General features: G+C 35.3%; 1 protein-coding gene across 2 annotated transcripts in view; it reads left to right on the top strand.

Moving 5' to 3' along the window:
- Positions 1-17,097, top strand: part of VAMP4 (vesicle associated membrane protein 4) — a 43,030-nt gene that overhangs the window by 23,282 nt on the left and 2,651 nt on the right. Inside the window, exons 4-8 of one of the 2 annotated variants that reach the window (XR_004058898.1) lie at positions 121-171; positions 8,570-8,670; positions 9,634-9,713; positions 13,314-13,365; positions 15,191-15,338. Coding sequence is in view for 1 of the 2 variants with exons in the window: in XM_010371292.2 (XP_010369594.1) it covers positions 121-171; positions 8,570-8,670; positions 9,634-9,713; positions 13,314-13,365; positions 15,191-15,219 (313 nt within the window). In the remaining variant the exon portion in view is untranslated. Of the gene's footprint in view, positions 1-120; positions 172-8,569; positions 8,671-9,633; positions 9,714-13,313; positions 13,366-15,190; positions 15,929-17,097 lie in introns of those variants that run through there. The other variant, XM_010371292.2, reaches the window with a different exon arrangement.

The raw sequence follows: 17,097 nt of genomic DNA, 5'->3' as shown, positions 1-17,097 counted from the left end.
ATAACTGATCCATGTTTAGAGTTCAGCTTGATTGTTTGCATTTGTGTATACTTTCTCTTTTTTTTGTTTTGTTTTAATCCTATCACTACTAATATGTACTTGGTATGCACTTGTTTTCAGAAGGGGACCATCCGGACCAAGATTTGGACCTAGAAATGATAAAATTAAGCAGTAAGTTTTGTTCATTTGTTTAAATGATAATCATATTTCTGTGTAGACTAGAGATTGGCAAACTGCAGCCTGTGAGCCAAATTTGGCTGCAGCCTGTTTTTGTAAATAAAGTTTTATTGGAACATAGTTATGCCCATTTGTTTTCATATTATCAATAGATACTGTCAAGCTACAATGGCAAAGTTGAGTAGTTGTGACAAATCTGTGGCAGATTTTATAGCCCACAAAATCCAAAATATCTGCTGAGTGTCTGGTCCTTTACAGAAAAAGTTGTTGACCCCTGATAAGACTAAATACAACTGCTAGGTTATAAAAACCTAATTCATTTTATTTTATAGACTAAATATAACTGCTGGGTTATAAAATCCAAATTCTTTTTATTTTCTCAGAATTATAGCTAAAGAAATTCAGGATTGTTGGTTTTTTTAATGACATGATTACCTTATGTCAAATCCATTTATTTAGCATAGTCTGAAGGTCTATTTTGTTTTTAAATCCATAGCTTGATTCCTATTTTCAGAATGATAATAAAGGTAATATAATAGATTTAATTTGTTGATCTACTGCATGTTTTTATCTACTTCCAGAATTTTTTCATATCTCTTATTTATTGTAACCTATATATTGAACTAAGTTTTACGGCTAATTAATTTGCAGTTTAAAACCTTTGAGGTATATATTATTTGGTGATAGATGGAGATAATATGCTGTAATCAGTGTATCTCATGTTGGAAAGATATGAGTCCTGACAGGATGGGAGAAGGAATGGAAAGAGCAGTGAGTCACTTGAGGGAAGGCTCTGGAAACTGACCAAGCTATAAAGACTAACTGTGGAAGGTGAACTGCATGGCCCAGGTTCAAGACCTAAGGAGGCATAATAGTCACTACCCTAAGTCTGGGTATAGATGGCACATTGTGGGAAGGGTTCTATAATGGTGTATCTAGTTATTGGTGAAATACTTCGGCTTTACTCAGGTAGCTGTTGGCGTGAAGAAATATTTCCATACTTAGCCTAATTCTAACTAATGGATTTTGAGATATGGAACCAAAGAACCAACAGATGATTACAAGTACTAGACTGGATGTATTAGTTTTCTATTGCCAGGTAACAAATTGCCATAAATTTAGCAGCTTAAAACAACACACATTTATCACCTCACAGTTTCCTTGGGTCAGGAATTCAGGCACTTCTTAGGTGAGCCTTTTGCTCAGATTTAACTAGATGGCAATCAGGGTATCACCAGGTATGACCAACTCAGGTAGTTGTGAGAATTTATTTTCTGCAGCTATAGATTTCATGATGCTTCTTCAAGGCCAGTAGAAGAGAGAATCTGTACTGTTTCAAGTCTCTGATTTGACTAAAGAAGTAACAAGCCACTTTTAGATGCAATTTATTACTTATATAGTAAAAGGAAGAGTAGCCAAAGTTAGTAGCTCTCAAGGTCATTGTCCCGCGCACCAAAAATAATGATACAGCTGGGTGCAGTGTTTCACGCCTGTAATCACAGCACTTTGGAATTCTCCTTCAAAGGAGGATTGCTGGAAGCCAAAAGTTTTGAGACCAGCCTGAGCAACAAAGTGAGACCCCCTTCTCTTAAAAAAAGAGGGGGGGTGGTCAATGGCTGCAGTACAAATTGTGGGATACTCTATTGCAAAGGAGCTATTTATAAATTGTGGTTTTTATAGTCTGCACGTAGAGCCTGCAGAAAGTTTATACCTCATCAGAACCTGGGAGGTGATGAGAAACTGCCTTATGATAGTCTCATAAGGGAAACAGGGAGGTGGATGGAAGAAGACCTCATGAGCCTCTCATTCTCTCATGTTCCAGGGAGATCACAAGCATTTTACCAAGACTCAAATTAGCTGTAGTTCAAGCCTGTATGGCATATGTGGATGGCAGTGTGTAATGACTGAGCCATTCTTCCCCACTGAACCAGAGTGACTTCTGTATCAACTCACATGTTACCTTTTACCTAAGCTGCCACTGGAGAAGAGGGCTCCACTGATGACATACCTATTTTTTGTTCTGCCAGTATGCTCTGTTTCCTGTCTGATATCCTTCTGAAGAGTGAACCTAGTAAAGAGTGTTGCCAATTGGGGTCTTTTGAGTATGATTTTCCAGCTGAATCCCCAAACCACAACCAGTTGTACAGAGTAGGCATTAAAGAATATATGTCTATGTTAGTAAATGCCAAACATACACACATGAATTTGTATATGTATATTTATGTATTACACTATTAATATCACAATAACTTTGGTGATCACAGAATTTTAGACTAGTAAGGGATTGTTAAGTATATTTGTGTTTTTACTCTAGAGCTGAAAGCTTGCTGGATTTAATTAGAATAAGGTCATTCATCAAGCATGCATTAAACCTTGATCAATGCTTATCTAAGCAGGACATGACTCACCAGTGTGCCCAAGATGGAGGAGCACAACTTGCCACACAATTTACCCAAGGACAAAGCCCTGGCATTATTTTAGTACACAAAATTGCTAGCACTGGTCAGTTTCTTTAGTTAAGCTGTTATCACCACTTAATTTATAACATTTCAATACAGAATGTTTTCTACTGTATAGATTAGCAACATCGTTGCTTTCTTTGAACTTGGTTGGCCACATTTATTAGTGTTGTTAACAGATTAATCCTACAAAAAATACTTGACATCACTTCTTAGGAAAGACTCTTTTTGAGGAAAATTTTTAAATATTCACATGTCTACATAAAATTTATGCTTCTCTTTGAAATGTTTCGTTTGCTTTTTAAATTTTGTTTTGTTTTTAAAGAGAGTTTGTTCAAGCATAAAGTAGGGAGATGGACCACCTGGAAATACCAGCTCCAAAGGAATGGAGTCAGCATTCCAGAGTAGGGACGTTAAGATTTCATTTATATAAGCAGGCAGGAACTTTTAGCAGGATTACATTTCCTTTGCCTTTAAATTAAACAGTAGCATTATAAATGCCACTCTAGTGAACGGTAGACATTCTGTGTTAGGGGTAGGGAATCTCCTAATTATAGCCTTGGTCAGACCAGCTTAACTTTTATGAGATTCCCTCCCCCACATCCCAGGGAATGTTCCATGGTGTAACAGCCATATGTAGTTGCAAAAAATATAGCTTAACTTTAAAATTTCTTTTGTCAGCAGTACCTTAAAAGACCAGAAGATGGGGATATTAACTATGAAAATGAACATTTTATTTCCGGGGTTTTTCACGGGTTTTTTGAAACAGGGTTTTGCTCTGTCACCCAGGCTGGAATGCAGTGGCACAATCACAGCTCACTGCAGCCTTGAAACCCTGGGCTCAATTGATCGTTCCACCTCAACTCCTGAGTAACTGGAAACTTCAGGCACATGCCACCATGCTTGGCTAATTTTTTATAGAGACGGGGTTTCCCTACGTTGCCCAGACTGGTCTCGAGCTCCTGGGCTCAAGTGATCCTCCCACTTCAGTCTCCCAAAATGCTGGATTGCAGGCATGAGCCAAAAACACCTGACCAGTGTTTTCTTTATAAAATAAGGGGTGTGTATTGCAGAGCGTAAATTTGTTTCTTAACCGAAGAGCACTGATATTTATCAAGTATGTGCTATGTGTTAGGCACTATGCTAAGTGTTTGAAAAACACTATCTCATTTAATTCTCACAAATAAAGTAGAGCTTATCAGCTTCATTTTAAAGGTGAGAAAACATGAGACTAAAACAGACTTGCAAGGTGAATTCCAAAGTCACATACGTAGTAAGTGATAAAGTTGTACTGCAAACCCAGGTTTGTCTGAATACAGAACCCAGAGGTTCTACACTATACCATACAGCTTCTCTGTTGGTAATTAGAATAGAGCCATTTCAGAAACGCAGGTGCTCTCGGACTCTTAAAAGGATGGAAAACAGTATTGAAAATGTCTTTTCCTCATTATATTCTCTCTCATGTCTTTTATTATCTCATATGAATCACCTTTGACTGGCCATGATATAAAAATCTCCACCCTTCCTTCACAAACTACTTTTTCCTTTGCATTCTTAATTTTTTATTTTAGTTCATAGCCATCGTCTATTACCACTTAATTGCTCAAATTATAAATCTAGGAGTTATCTACTCTTCCCAATTCCTTCACTCACATCAAGTTAATCTCCTAGCTCTTAAAATATTGCCTCCTCTTACATATATTTCCTTATCCTAGAACCTTCTCACCATCCACTGCCTCTTTTACTCTGCCTGATTAACTCTTGACTCCTCAAAACTCAGCACAGGGGTCTTGATGTCATCTCTGGTCCAGGCTGAATTCATCTAGGCTACATGTCAGATACTATGGTCTTCCTTCTGTTATATCCCTTAACACATGGTAGTATAATCATGGATATCACTTTTCCTGACTGGAGTATAATCTTTCTAAATACCAGGCTCATAACCTTCATGATGGTAACCTTGATGAATAGCATAATAATAACTTTTTTTTATTCTTAGACACAGGTTCTCAGTCTTGTCACCCAGGCTGGAGTGCAATAGTACAATCTTGGCTCACTGCAACCTCCGCCTCCCGGAGGAGGATCCTCCCACCTCAGCTTCCTGAGTAGCTGAGACTACAGGCACATACCACCATGCTCAGCTAATTTTGTATTTTTTGTAGAGACAGGGTTTTGACATGTTGGCGAGGCTGGTCTCAAACTCCTGGGCTCAAGCCATCCTCCCGCCTCAGCCTCCTGAAGTGCTGGGATTATAGCCCTGAGCCACCACACCTAGCCATAACTTTTTAATAAATGTTTTTTAAATAAATGTTTGTTAAATGCTTACCTTATACCAGCCACATTTCACATGACCTGGGAAATAAAAGGATAAGTGGGTCAGTCTCTGTTTTTAAGGCATTTATAGTATAACAATGGGGACAAAACCAATGTGAAATACAAATAGAAATCAAAGGACTGTAACTATTGTGAAAATGTAAAAGATCATGGGGAAGTATGTTATCACTTGCTTTGTAAACCAGACTATCTCCATATTAAAGTAAATAAGTAGATCATTTTCTTTATTCTACAAAAATTGTGTTCTGGGTGGGGAAACATCCTGACACACAGAAAACAGTTGTAAGATTTTTCATCATTGAGTGAAAGTTACACAGTAGCTGGATTCAGAGTGTTACACCAGCAGATAGTAATGTGTGAAGGACAAAGTAGCAATAACTCACTAATCATGTAGCAGAAAAATTAAAATATTCGGGGTTTCCATTATCAATAGTGATTTATTACATGTGTGCCATGTTGTTGAGGGAATACGTGTAGGTTTATGATACTCTAGTAAGAATCTGGAATTTTATGGATTCTGTCCCAATTAATCTGCCTCTATCCATGGAATGTTATCCTTAAAGGGTTCTTTTGGGGTTTTTTTTGTTTTTGTTTTTTTGTTTTTTTTCCTTTGAGACAGGTCTCACTCTGTTGCTCAAGCTGAAGTGCAGTGGTGCAGTCACAGTTCACTGCACCTCAACCTCCTGGACTCAAGGAAATCTCCCACCCCAGCCTCCCAAGTGGCTGGGACCACAGGCACATGCCACCATAAGCAGCTTATTTTTAAATTTTTTTGTAAAGACGGGGGCTCACTGTGTTGCCTAGTCTGGTCTCAAACTCCCAGGCTCAGGGGATCCTTCCGCCTTGCGGAAGTGTTGAGATTACAGGCGTGAATCACAAGGCCTGGCCTTTAAAGAGATTCTGGGACCATAACTATTTTATTAGCTTTTTGTTTTCATTTTAAAAGTATATATAATGTCTATGGCCATACCACCCTGAACGCACCCAATCTCGTCTAAAAGTATATATAGTATATGTATATTAATATCCATAATAGCTATAATCTGATCATGTGTAGGAGCCTTAGTACATTTTGTCCATTCCTGTCCTGCCATAGCACCCTACTTTAAGCCATTAATTATCATCATTTGCATATGACAAAAAAACTAGCTGGGAATTTCAAAATTGATCCTTGATAAACAGTAGCTTTACTTTTGTTTATAGTTAAATGGAGGTCTCTACACTCACTGCTTTATATCTCCTCCTCAAGTAGCCGGATATGCTTTATAGTATTTATACTCAAATTGTTCATTTATTCAGCAAATATTTATTGAATGGCCACTGTGCCCCATGCACCACTATAGGTACTGGACTTACAAAAGTGAACAAAATAGGCAAGGTCACTGCATTCATTGAGCTTACCTTCTGGTGGGGAGAGGCAGAAAATAAGCATGTAAATAAGTAAATAGGTACAATTACTATCACTTTATATTTGCTTACATGCTATAAATAAGATAGAGTAATGGGGTAGAGCACGCTGTTTCACAGCTATAAGGTTAATACAGTGCATTCAACATACATTCGAACATATGTTCCATAAGAGCTGGGATTATTTGTCTGTTTTGTTCAATGTTATTTCCTCAGTACCTAAAACAGTACATAGTAGGTTCTCATTATTTGTTGAATAAATTAATTAGTTGTGTATTTGTGCCATTGTTCTTAAATAGGATTAACACCTTTAACTGTCAACTTAGGGGATTGGGAGTTACAACAAGATGTCTTAGAGATTTAGGGGTTCTTTCAGATCTGTTTGGACAGAAGAGAACTCTGCATGCCCAACTTGGTTGAGCTTCAGTCTTATATCCTCCAGTGGAATAATGTGTGGGAAGCACAGAACTCTGGGATGCTGTGAAAAATCTTGAAGTTTATGTGTGGGTAATCAGTGGGTGTACATAATGCTTTTAACCTGGGATGGAGGTTACTGTCATCAAGCTTAGTAATTGCTACTTGAATCTGAGAGTACTTCTGAATCCACCTATATCTAAATGGGCCTCCATTTTGTTTTTATAGCAAATTTTTTAAAGAACTAGCTCTTTCAAAATTAAACATGACCATGCCTCACTCCTCACTTACTACATTAGTTTGGGGACTTGTGTGGGGTAGAGAGCGGAGACCATATCTGTGTATTGTAAAAAATTGTTAAAGCCCCCTATGCACTTCTTCCTTTTCCAACTAGAAACACAATTGCATATCTTCATTTATTTAAATATTTATACATTTAATGTTTACAACCATCATGGACCCTTAATGACAGGCTACGTTTGGAGACATGCATCATTAGGCAGTTCATTGTGTTAACATCATAGAGTACTTAACACAAACCTACAGGGTGTAGTCTACTACACACCTAGGTTATATGGTATAGCCTGTAGCTCCTAGGCTACAAACCCATACAGCGTGTGACTGCACTCAATACTGTAGGTAATTATAACACAATGGTAAGTATCTGTGTGTCTAAACTTATCTAAATGTAGAAAACATGCAGTAAAAATATGGTATTATAACTTATGGGACCACTGTTGTAAATGTGCTTTATCATTGACCAAAATGTTATGCAGCACATGTCTGCAGTAAGTAATCCAATGCACTTTAAACAGTGTTTAGTTGTGAGGACCATAGATTTGCTTTATTTCTCCTTTTAAATATTTCATTGTTGTGACTTATTTCATAAACTAATTTAAGATAACTTTTTGTCTTGTGGTTAGAGCCACAGAGGAGAATAAGACACTTAAAATAATTAAACATGTTCATGTTTGTGTACTCTGGAGTTAACTCCTGAATGAGAGTGGATAGCTGAGGACAGTTATTACAATTTGAAGTTTAGGTTAAGTCTTTACTGAACAGCCTGAAATTTGGTTAAAACAGACCCCCATCATCTAATATAAAGGATGAACAAACAATCGAAAAACAGAAAACAATTTTTTCCTTTTTGCTTCCTGGTGGGTTCTTCAAAATATTCCCAGGTGTCCCCAGTTATCTTATACCCTGTTTAAGAAAAATCTGATGAGCAGTGAAGAATTCTACCCATTGAGCATCAGTATCTCTTAGAATATGCCCTACATTTCCATTCTGGAAACTAGGTATGTTTCATAAGCCTTTACCATACCTGAGCAAAAGGTATGTTAAAAAATATGTTAACATACCTCCTTTGTTAGCCTTCATGTATGAAAAGTATAGCAAAAGTAGGATGCAGCGGTGTCTGTGCTGCCTCAATAGCCTGTTGAAAAGAAAAACTGATTATTTTTAGTGAAGCTGTTTAAATTCTGCACTTAATGAGCATGCTGACAGTACATTTAACTTGCTTATGGGTTGTAAGTCAGAAGCAGGACTAAAAGTAAGCTATCTTTAAATATTACTTTAATTTATATCATATTGTCTTTCATTATCTGAGTACTGAAGCCCACAAATGGAAGAACATTGCTATAAAGTCCTAAATTTAAATTTAATAGTTGAATAATTCTCCGAGAATTTGCTATTCTTTATTATGTCTAATGAAAGTTTCAAAAATTGTAAGTATTCTCAAAAGAAGGATAAATAATTGTTTAACTTTTTTAAACTAGTGTTCAGAATCAAGTGGATGAAGTTATTGATGTCATGCAAGAAAATATTACAAAGGTAATTGAGAGAGGGGAGAGACTAGATGAACTACAGGACAAATCAGGTACAGATTTTCATGTATTTCTTGATATTACTAATCTGTTTGCTAGTTTTTTTCTTCTACTTATCTAGCCAGCATTTACAAGTCTTGGCTTAGGAAACTGGTATTTGGTTCTTAAGTGTATGATTTTAATGGTTTAATTTTAACTCCTTTACTTTGAGTCGTCTTATTGCTACATTATTTTTTAATTGTTCAGTGGAGAATGAAGAATTTAAAATTTCATTTTTGAAGAGTGAAGAGTAGAGCTGTTTTTTCCTTTGCACTTTGATGTTGATGAACTTTGTGTTTCTCATGATCTCAGGGCCGAAAGACCTACTCACTTTTCAACACTTGTTTCAAACTTATCTGCTATTTTTATTTTATGTTTCATTTGGTAACTTAGTCACCTTTCTTTACTTTCAGTCATTACACCTATAACCTATATACCTATACCTGGCATGTACTTAGCACTCAAATATTGTTTGAATGGTGAATGGCTGAATACCTGATTAATCTTTGACAGACTTAAAAAAAAGACAACCTCGCTTAGTCACTTTTAAAATGTATGTTTTCCTTTAAAAATCAGTCACTTTTGATATCTTCTAAAAAGCTAACTTCTCTACATGTAATTTTTTTTCTAGAGGTGTGCCAAGTGTTTGAATTTTTAAAGAGTATTTTCTTACTAGAATTCCTAAGCTTATTTATAAGCATTAAGGCCCTAAAAAGACTTTTCTTAATTTTATAATAAAAAAGGATTGAGCAAATTGATCTGCAAGCTGTTTTTTACTTTTTGTTTTTGTTTTTGTTTTTTTTTATAATGTAGAATGCCAGAGTTTGTGGGTGGAAAAAAGGGAGAATGTTGTTTTCATGCTTAAAAGGGAATAAATTTGCAGAAGTAGAAATTAATATTTTCTTATCTTTGTGTGACTAGATAAAAGAATCCTGTTATGTCGTTTAATCCTTCTCTCCATCCTCTATGTGATATAGAAAGCTTATCGGATAATGCAACAGCTTTTAGCAACAGATCCAAACAACTTCGAAGGCAAATGTGGTGGCGCGGATGCAAAGTAAGTAAATCAGAAGCTCCTGGATAGATTGGTCAGCATCTGAAGTGGTATTTAAACACACGAAGGAAAAAGAGCCTCTAGAGCATAACCTCTGTGAGAACAGGGCCTATAACTGTCCTGAGACGTGGTAGAAATTCAGTGAATACTTGTGAACTTAATTGCTTTTGGGATAGGAATAACTAAATAAATCAGTATGCCTAAAAGGATGTTTTCATAGATTTTTTTTCATGAGAGTAATCCACATTTTATGAATATTTGGCTACCTCTAGACTTACTAACTTGTAACAAATGTACATTTTTTTCTTGAAATTTACTGTTAGGACTTTTTTGGAGCAACCTCTAGCATTATATAGAGATATCAAAAAAATAAAGTGGGAGCTAGAGAAAAATATGACTTATAGTTGAAAGGGGAAAAAATAACAGCAGCTTACATATCCGAATCTGTTAAGGCAAATGGAGTTGAGAAAAAACTCCACTTCCCTCATTATTCCAGAAAAATAAAAAGTAAAGGAAATTTTTAACATTTTTAACAAGGAAAACATTGAGAATCACTACATACTAATATACTCCTCCAAAACATTGTATAGAAATACATTTGCTTCTTAAATCAACTGTGGCTACTAATCATTAACAGAAAATGTTTTTCATGTTATATAAGCAAATCTTTTCTTTTTTTCTGATTCTAGGTATAATTTTTGGCTTTGTTAAAAATTTAGACAAGAACTGTTTTTAGTCTCTCATTTTCAAGTTTAGCAATAACTTTCTTTTCTTTCTTTCTTTATTTTTTTTGAGATAGAGTTTTGCTCTTGTTGCCCAGGCTGGAGTGCAATCTCCACCTCCAGGGTTCAAGCAATTCTCCTGCCTTAGCCTCCCAAGTAGCTTGGATTAACAGGCCTGCACCACCACACCTGGCTAATTCTAATTTTGGTGTTTTTTGTTGTTGTTGTTTTTTGTTTTTTTTTTAGTAGAGATGGGATTTCTCCATGTTGATCAAGCTGGTCTCAAACTCTCGACCTCAGGTGATCCGCCTGCCTCGACCTCCCAAAGTGCTGGAATTACAGGCGTGAGCTACTGTGCCAGCCAGCAGTAACTTTCTAAACCTGACTTAGCCATATGCTAAGGATTTTTTCCAAGAGTTACCTTGGATTTATTTATTTTTATCTGTCTACCTATTGAATCGTCCTACTTTCAGAAGTGGAACTGAGGAAAGAAACAAACTGTTTCATTTCTCCCCTTGTTCAGAATTTAAATTTTCTATTCTAAATTACTTATTCTTTAAAGAATGAATTTATTTTCTTTAAAGTCTTTTTCTTTTTCTTTTCTTTTTTTTTTTTTTTTTTTTTTTTTGAGGCAGTCTTGATGTGTCTCCCAAGCTGGAATGCAGTGGTGCAATCTCGGCTCACTGCAACCTCTGCCTCCCAGGTTCAAGTGATTCTCATGCCTCAGGCTCACAAGTAGCCGAGGTTCAAGCAATTCTCCTGCCTTGGCCTCCCGAGTAGCTGAGATTACAGACATGTGCCACCACAACTGGCTAATTTTTGTATTTTTAGTAGAGACGGGGTTTCACTGTGTTGGCCAGGCTGGTCTTGAACTTCTGGCCTCAATCTGCCCACCTCAGCCTCCCAAAGTGCTGGATTACAGGCATGAGCCACCACACCTGGCCTAAAGCTTCTGTATCTATAGAAATTTTCTATTCTGTGGGCTAATTTGGAAAAACAAAAGGTCCATGAACCATTCACCCCTTCTCTCCCCCAAACTCATGTACCCCATTCATGTATCCACAAAAAAGATGGTCATAGTGAACATTTTGCCTAACTTTTTTTTAACCATTTCTAAAAATGTTTGCTTTGTTCTTTATGGGGTTTGGGTCAGAGGAATAGTGTGCTTTTGAGGAGGAAAAAACATTGAGTTATATTTTTAAATAGTCATCACCTTGAGGACCTCTGGAGACCATGAATAGCATTGAGCATGTAATGAAAACCATTGTTCCATAACATAACAAAGACCATTTACAGTAGCAAGTATTCTTCATTTATTATTTTCTAATGCTTAGCTTCCTTCAATTTTACTGTACCCCATTAATACTTCATTGTGCTACTGTTCATCTGGGGCAGCCTCCCTGTGCCTGCCATTTTCTAGATTGACTTCCATAATGAGTAATTTTGGAAAGGTTTTAAGAAAAAGGATATAAGGGCAGAACACAGATCAGGAGTTTCCAGTGGCTAAGGGGAATGTGGTATGGTTGGAGACTGACAACAGGTCATGAGGAAACTTGTTGCGGGTGGTGGTGGAAATGTCCTATATTTGATGGTGCTCATGCCTATTAACAGCTGGATATATTTGTCAAAACCTATCAAAAGTACTTTTAGAGGATAAGTTTTATTCTGTGTAAAGTGTATCTCAGTATACCTGGCTTTAAAAATAAACGAATTAATAAAATTATCCATGGGTGGGGAAAGAGAATCGCTAACACCTCTTTTAATGTATCTGGGGGGTTGTGAAGCTCTTATATGTTTAATGCCATACAGATTTTTGTTCATGAGCTTTGGACTTGCATGAATACAATACTGCCATTTGCAATTGTAAACATTTTCTGCCCAGTGTTAGAAACCCAAGGAAGAAAACTATTCATTGAGGTGTTTTTAAATTGATATTGATGTTCTCATTCAAATCTTAAGTAAAGCCGAACACACATTTAACAGGGCAAATTAATGTACATTTTAGGTAAGGTTGAAAAACTCCTGTAGAAATTCCAAATTATTTTAGAAATGTTTCAGATTAATAAAAACGGATTAAAGTACTTTAGTTTATCGTATAATGTGGACCCAGACACCTACTAAAAATACAGCTCCTATCTCCAATCCATTCTGATTCTCTTTCTACATTTTTTTGTTATCATAATAATTGTAATAGGCACTGGTATCCAGATTACAAATCTTCCATATATTCTTTGGGTCACTTTGTTATAACATATTAAGGAGCTGACCAAGAACTGACCTTAAGGTTTCTTAACTACAAAACTGACACAGAATGCTCTTAGGCAAAGTTGCTTTGAGGCTATTCATAAATAATCTAAAATATATTCCTCAAAATGGAGATAAAAATGCCAAGAAGAAAGTAAGGGGAGAAAAAACTAACAGAATTCTCATTTACTTTGAAAAAAACTGCTATAAACTGCTACTTTATATGTATTGAACCATTTGAATTGCATGGCCTATGTTATTCATCGTATCTTGACACTTGAACAGAGTTGCTAAAATACTGTATATTTTCTCTGGTCTCACATTAGTAATAAGCACATCAAATCATAGAGGTTCAAGCCCATGACGGCTTTGATTGTTACTGTTCTCTCTGCAGTACAGCTTTTGACCAACAAAATCCAGTAAAGAAAACACCTCAAATTTGGGGAACTCTGATTATTTCCCAAAGAATGGAAAATAGCCAGCAAATTCATATGGGAAAAAATGTGAAGACATTTCAAGAAATGTGCCTATTTATTGAGATGATTTAGTATGATACAGTAAATAGAACAACAAATAGTCTTGACTTTATTAATGAGTCAAATATTAATATCTTTATATGCCCTTTTGTGTGTTGTAGATAAAAGCCATCATGGCTTTGGTTGCTGCTATCCTTTTGCTAGTGATTATCAGTAAGTATTTATTGGATTATTACTTCTTAGGGTATCATTTGTTTTAGAGTTCATTTTAATTCCCTTTTTATTTTCAGTTGACCTAGCATGTCTGAAGTCAGGATTGAGTAATGACTTCTGACCTGTCTCAGGAGCTCTTAGAATCTATCGATCTCTGAAAATGCTCTTAAGTAATATGTAAAATTTTATGTGACTATGTATATGTACATTTTTATGGAAGGTCTATATCTTTTATCAGATTCTCAAAGGGAACTCCTGTTCTGCCCCCAACCCTTACCCCCAAATCCAAGGCTAAGTGATTTGTTGCAGGCCAAATCTGGTTCCTGTTACACTAAGGTCTAAAATACTCATGTTCTATTTATTATTAACTCTCAGGAATGGCAGTTTGCATCTTGTAATACTATTTTGGAAGGATACATCCAAATGCATTCTCCAGATGATTTTTGTTTGGTTTTTGTTTGGTTCTGCAGTTGAGCATAATTTCTGTCATTAAAGCATGACTCCTTGCCTTCCTTTTTCCCTTAATGTTCTTTTGAAAATCAGATCATTTTAAATATCTCATTTTCTTCAAGGCCTCTCTACCTGTGGTTACAGAGGTTTTATGAAGATTTGGAAAGTATCTAAAAATAATCATTTGAAAAATTATATTATGCTGTTATTTTTTTAAAACAGAAAAAGTGTTTTGTTACAAAGAAATACAGTCAATCCTCATTATTCATAGATTCTGTGTTTGCAAATCCACTTACCAGGTAAAATTATTTGTCACCCCAAAATCAGTACTCATGGTGCTTTCAGTCATTTACAAACATGTTCAGAGTAACAAAAAATTTAAGTCCCCCAACCCACACATCCCTGGCTGAGGTTAAACAAAGCCATTTCTGCCTTTTTGTTTCAGCACTCGTAACATAAACATGTTCTTTTTGTAGTCTATTTAGTACCACATTTTCTGCATTGTCGTGCTTTTCGCTGGTGATTGCACTGTTTAAAATGACCCCCATGCGTAGTGCTGAAGTGTTCTCTAGTGTTGCTCAGTACAACAGAGCTGTGATATGTCTTCCTGGAGAAAATACACAGTAGGCAAACTTTGTTCAGGCATGAGTTATAGTGCTCTTGGCCTTGAGCTCAGTGTTACTGAATCAATAATACGTATTAAATAAAATGTCTTTAAACAGAAACACATATAAAACAAGGTTATGTATTGATTGACAAAAATCTAGTAGCCAGAGACTCACAGGAACTTAACCTTGTGTTTTCCCTAGCAGTAGTGGTTCAGTATTCACTAATTTCGTGTTTGTAGTGACCTTATAGAAAATAACTACCTCAAAAACCGAGACTTAATCATGTATATATGGTGGGCAATTGGAAAATGTGAAATATTAATAACAAAAAGAAAAATTCAACTATAATCTATAACTACAACACAGAGATAGCTACTACTACTAATATAACTATTATATATATTTCTCTTTTCCTATTAATATACAAGCATGTTTTTTAAAAAAACTAAGACTATATTATATGTACTTTCTAATAAATATATTGTGAATATTTTCCCAGGTTATCAAAAATTTTAGTAACATTTTAACAGCAGATACAAGCTATGGCTATGCCATTATTTATTTAAGATGCCAATGTTAGACATTTAGGTTGTTTTATGATATTTTTTGCCTCTCCTTTCCCATTTATTAATTACCTCAGATAAAAGTTCAGTCAATCCTCATTACCCATTTCTAAAAGTAGACACAACTACATTACGAATATTGCTTCAAACATAGCATATATATATGATGTTGATATATTGCTTTTTTCATGTTTTCTCTTACAGTTCTTATAGTCATGAAATACCGTACTTGATTTGATGACAGAGATCTTCATTAAACAAGATCTGGGACAGTAATAAAAGATTGCTGCATAATTTAAATGAAACCTATGTGTATATAACTTTCAAAACTTCTTTTTCAAGAAACTAAGAGGCAAGTATCACTTCAAATTGGAACGTTGAGAATGTCCAGTTATCTTCTCCCCTTCTAACAAAATGTTCTTTTAATAATTATGTTTAAGGCAAAGAGAACTAGCCTCTATTTTTCCATATTTCAAGGATCTAATTTGAAACTAGATACTTGCCAGTTCATTATTTGTGTATATAGTTAAACACTGATGATAATATTTCATACTAGTAATTTAATGGCATAAGGACTTGCATTGTTGCATTAGGGAGCGGGTCATGCTGGGGGTCAGGAAACCTGTGTAGAGTACCAAATTATATGCTGAAAGAGATGTATAACCATTCTGTCAATATTTGCAGAAATATCATTCTTTTCATATTACAGTTGTTTTGCAAGCAATTTCCATATTTATAGGTGTAATAAAAGCTAAATGTTGTAAATGTTGTTGCCTTCAGCTATAACTAAAAACATTCCAGTAAATATATTTTTGACTGTATAAAAGAACGTATAGTAATTTTTTTGGCATTTGGATTATGGAAATGGAAATTTTTAAACAGTGTGAAAAACATGGTATGGCACCATAAAACTGGACATAATAAAGTTATTGAAGAGTGTCATTGGAGTATTTGAAAATGACCAATATATAGCTGCCAGTCATGGTCCAGTCTGTTTTCAGTTAAACTCCAATTAAGAGAGACGAGTCAGTCCTAATGTGAGTAAATGAAATTCACAGGTAACTTACTCCTTAATTTTATTTTAGTTAATAGCCTCTAACTTCCAACTATCTCATTTATCAAAAGTATGAAAAGTAGCAAAACCATCTGTTAATACTTTGAATTTTATATCTTTGCATTTCCTGTTCATCCTTGAGGAGATGTATGTTGCACAATTAAGTTTTGCATCAGCCAACAGTAATGAGTATTAGAAAGTCAGGAACCTAGGGGTGTGTGTGTGTGTGTGTGTTTATATATATATATATATATATATATATATATATATATATATGGATAATCAGTCAGTCGGTAACCAAATGCTAGAGAGTGACCATTAACCTAAGCCTGTTTTTATAATAAAAAAAAGTGTTAACTTGAAAATATGCCAACCTCCTTGTGTCTTTTAATCAAGTCAGAGTGAAAATATATTGTCCCCTAAGGTGTGGGGAGAGGAAGCTTTATAATAAAATTAGTGATTCTGCAGAAACTTGTGCACTGGATATCTTGAGAATATGAATATAAAACTCCCTAAATTAAAAATAGGGTTAATAGAAATTACCAGTATTTAAATAGGGAAAAATGATTTTATGTTTATTTTATTTAAGTTTTACTTCTTTGGTCATCTTAATGCGAAATGAATAAAGCATAGAATCTGGGTTTGGTGTTTTGTTTTTTGTTTTTTATCTGTTTTTAAAATTCCACAGGATTATTACTAGGAGGCAAAAAATGTTGTTTAGAATGGAAAGAAATTTGAAGAGAGAAAGACTGAGACACTCAAGACACCTGCAAGTTATCTAAGAAGATCTAAATAGAATTTCTAAACTTTATAGTTTGCTTAGAGCATTAAGAAGGAGATAAAGGTCTTACATACTATAGCATATTGTCTCTGGTCTCTATGCTCTTTGTAAATGTCAATGTAAACAGCGTCTGAACTGCTAATAAATCTTTTAACAACCCCGTCTCTACTAAAAATACAAAAAACTAGCTGGGCGAGGTGGCGGGCGCCTGTAGTCCCAGCTACTCCGGAGGCTGAGGCAGGAGAATGGTGTAAACCCGGGAGGCGGAGCTTGCAG

This window comes from Rhinopithecus roxellana, chromosome 8 (genome assembly GCF_007565055.1).
Source record: "Rhinopithecus roxellana isolate Shanxi Qingling chromosome 8, ASM756505v1, whole genome shotgun sequence".
NCBI classification, from domain to species: Eukaryota; Metazoa; Chordata; class Mammalia; order Primates; family Cercopithecidae; genus Rhinopithecus; species Rhinopithecus roxellana.
This window is presented reverse-complemented; position numbering and strand designations above follow the sequence as displayed.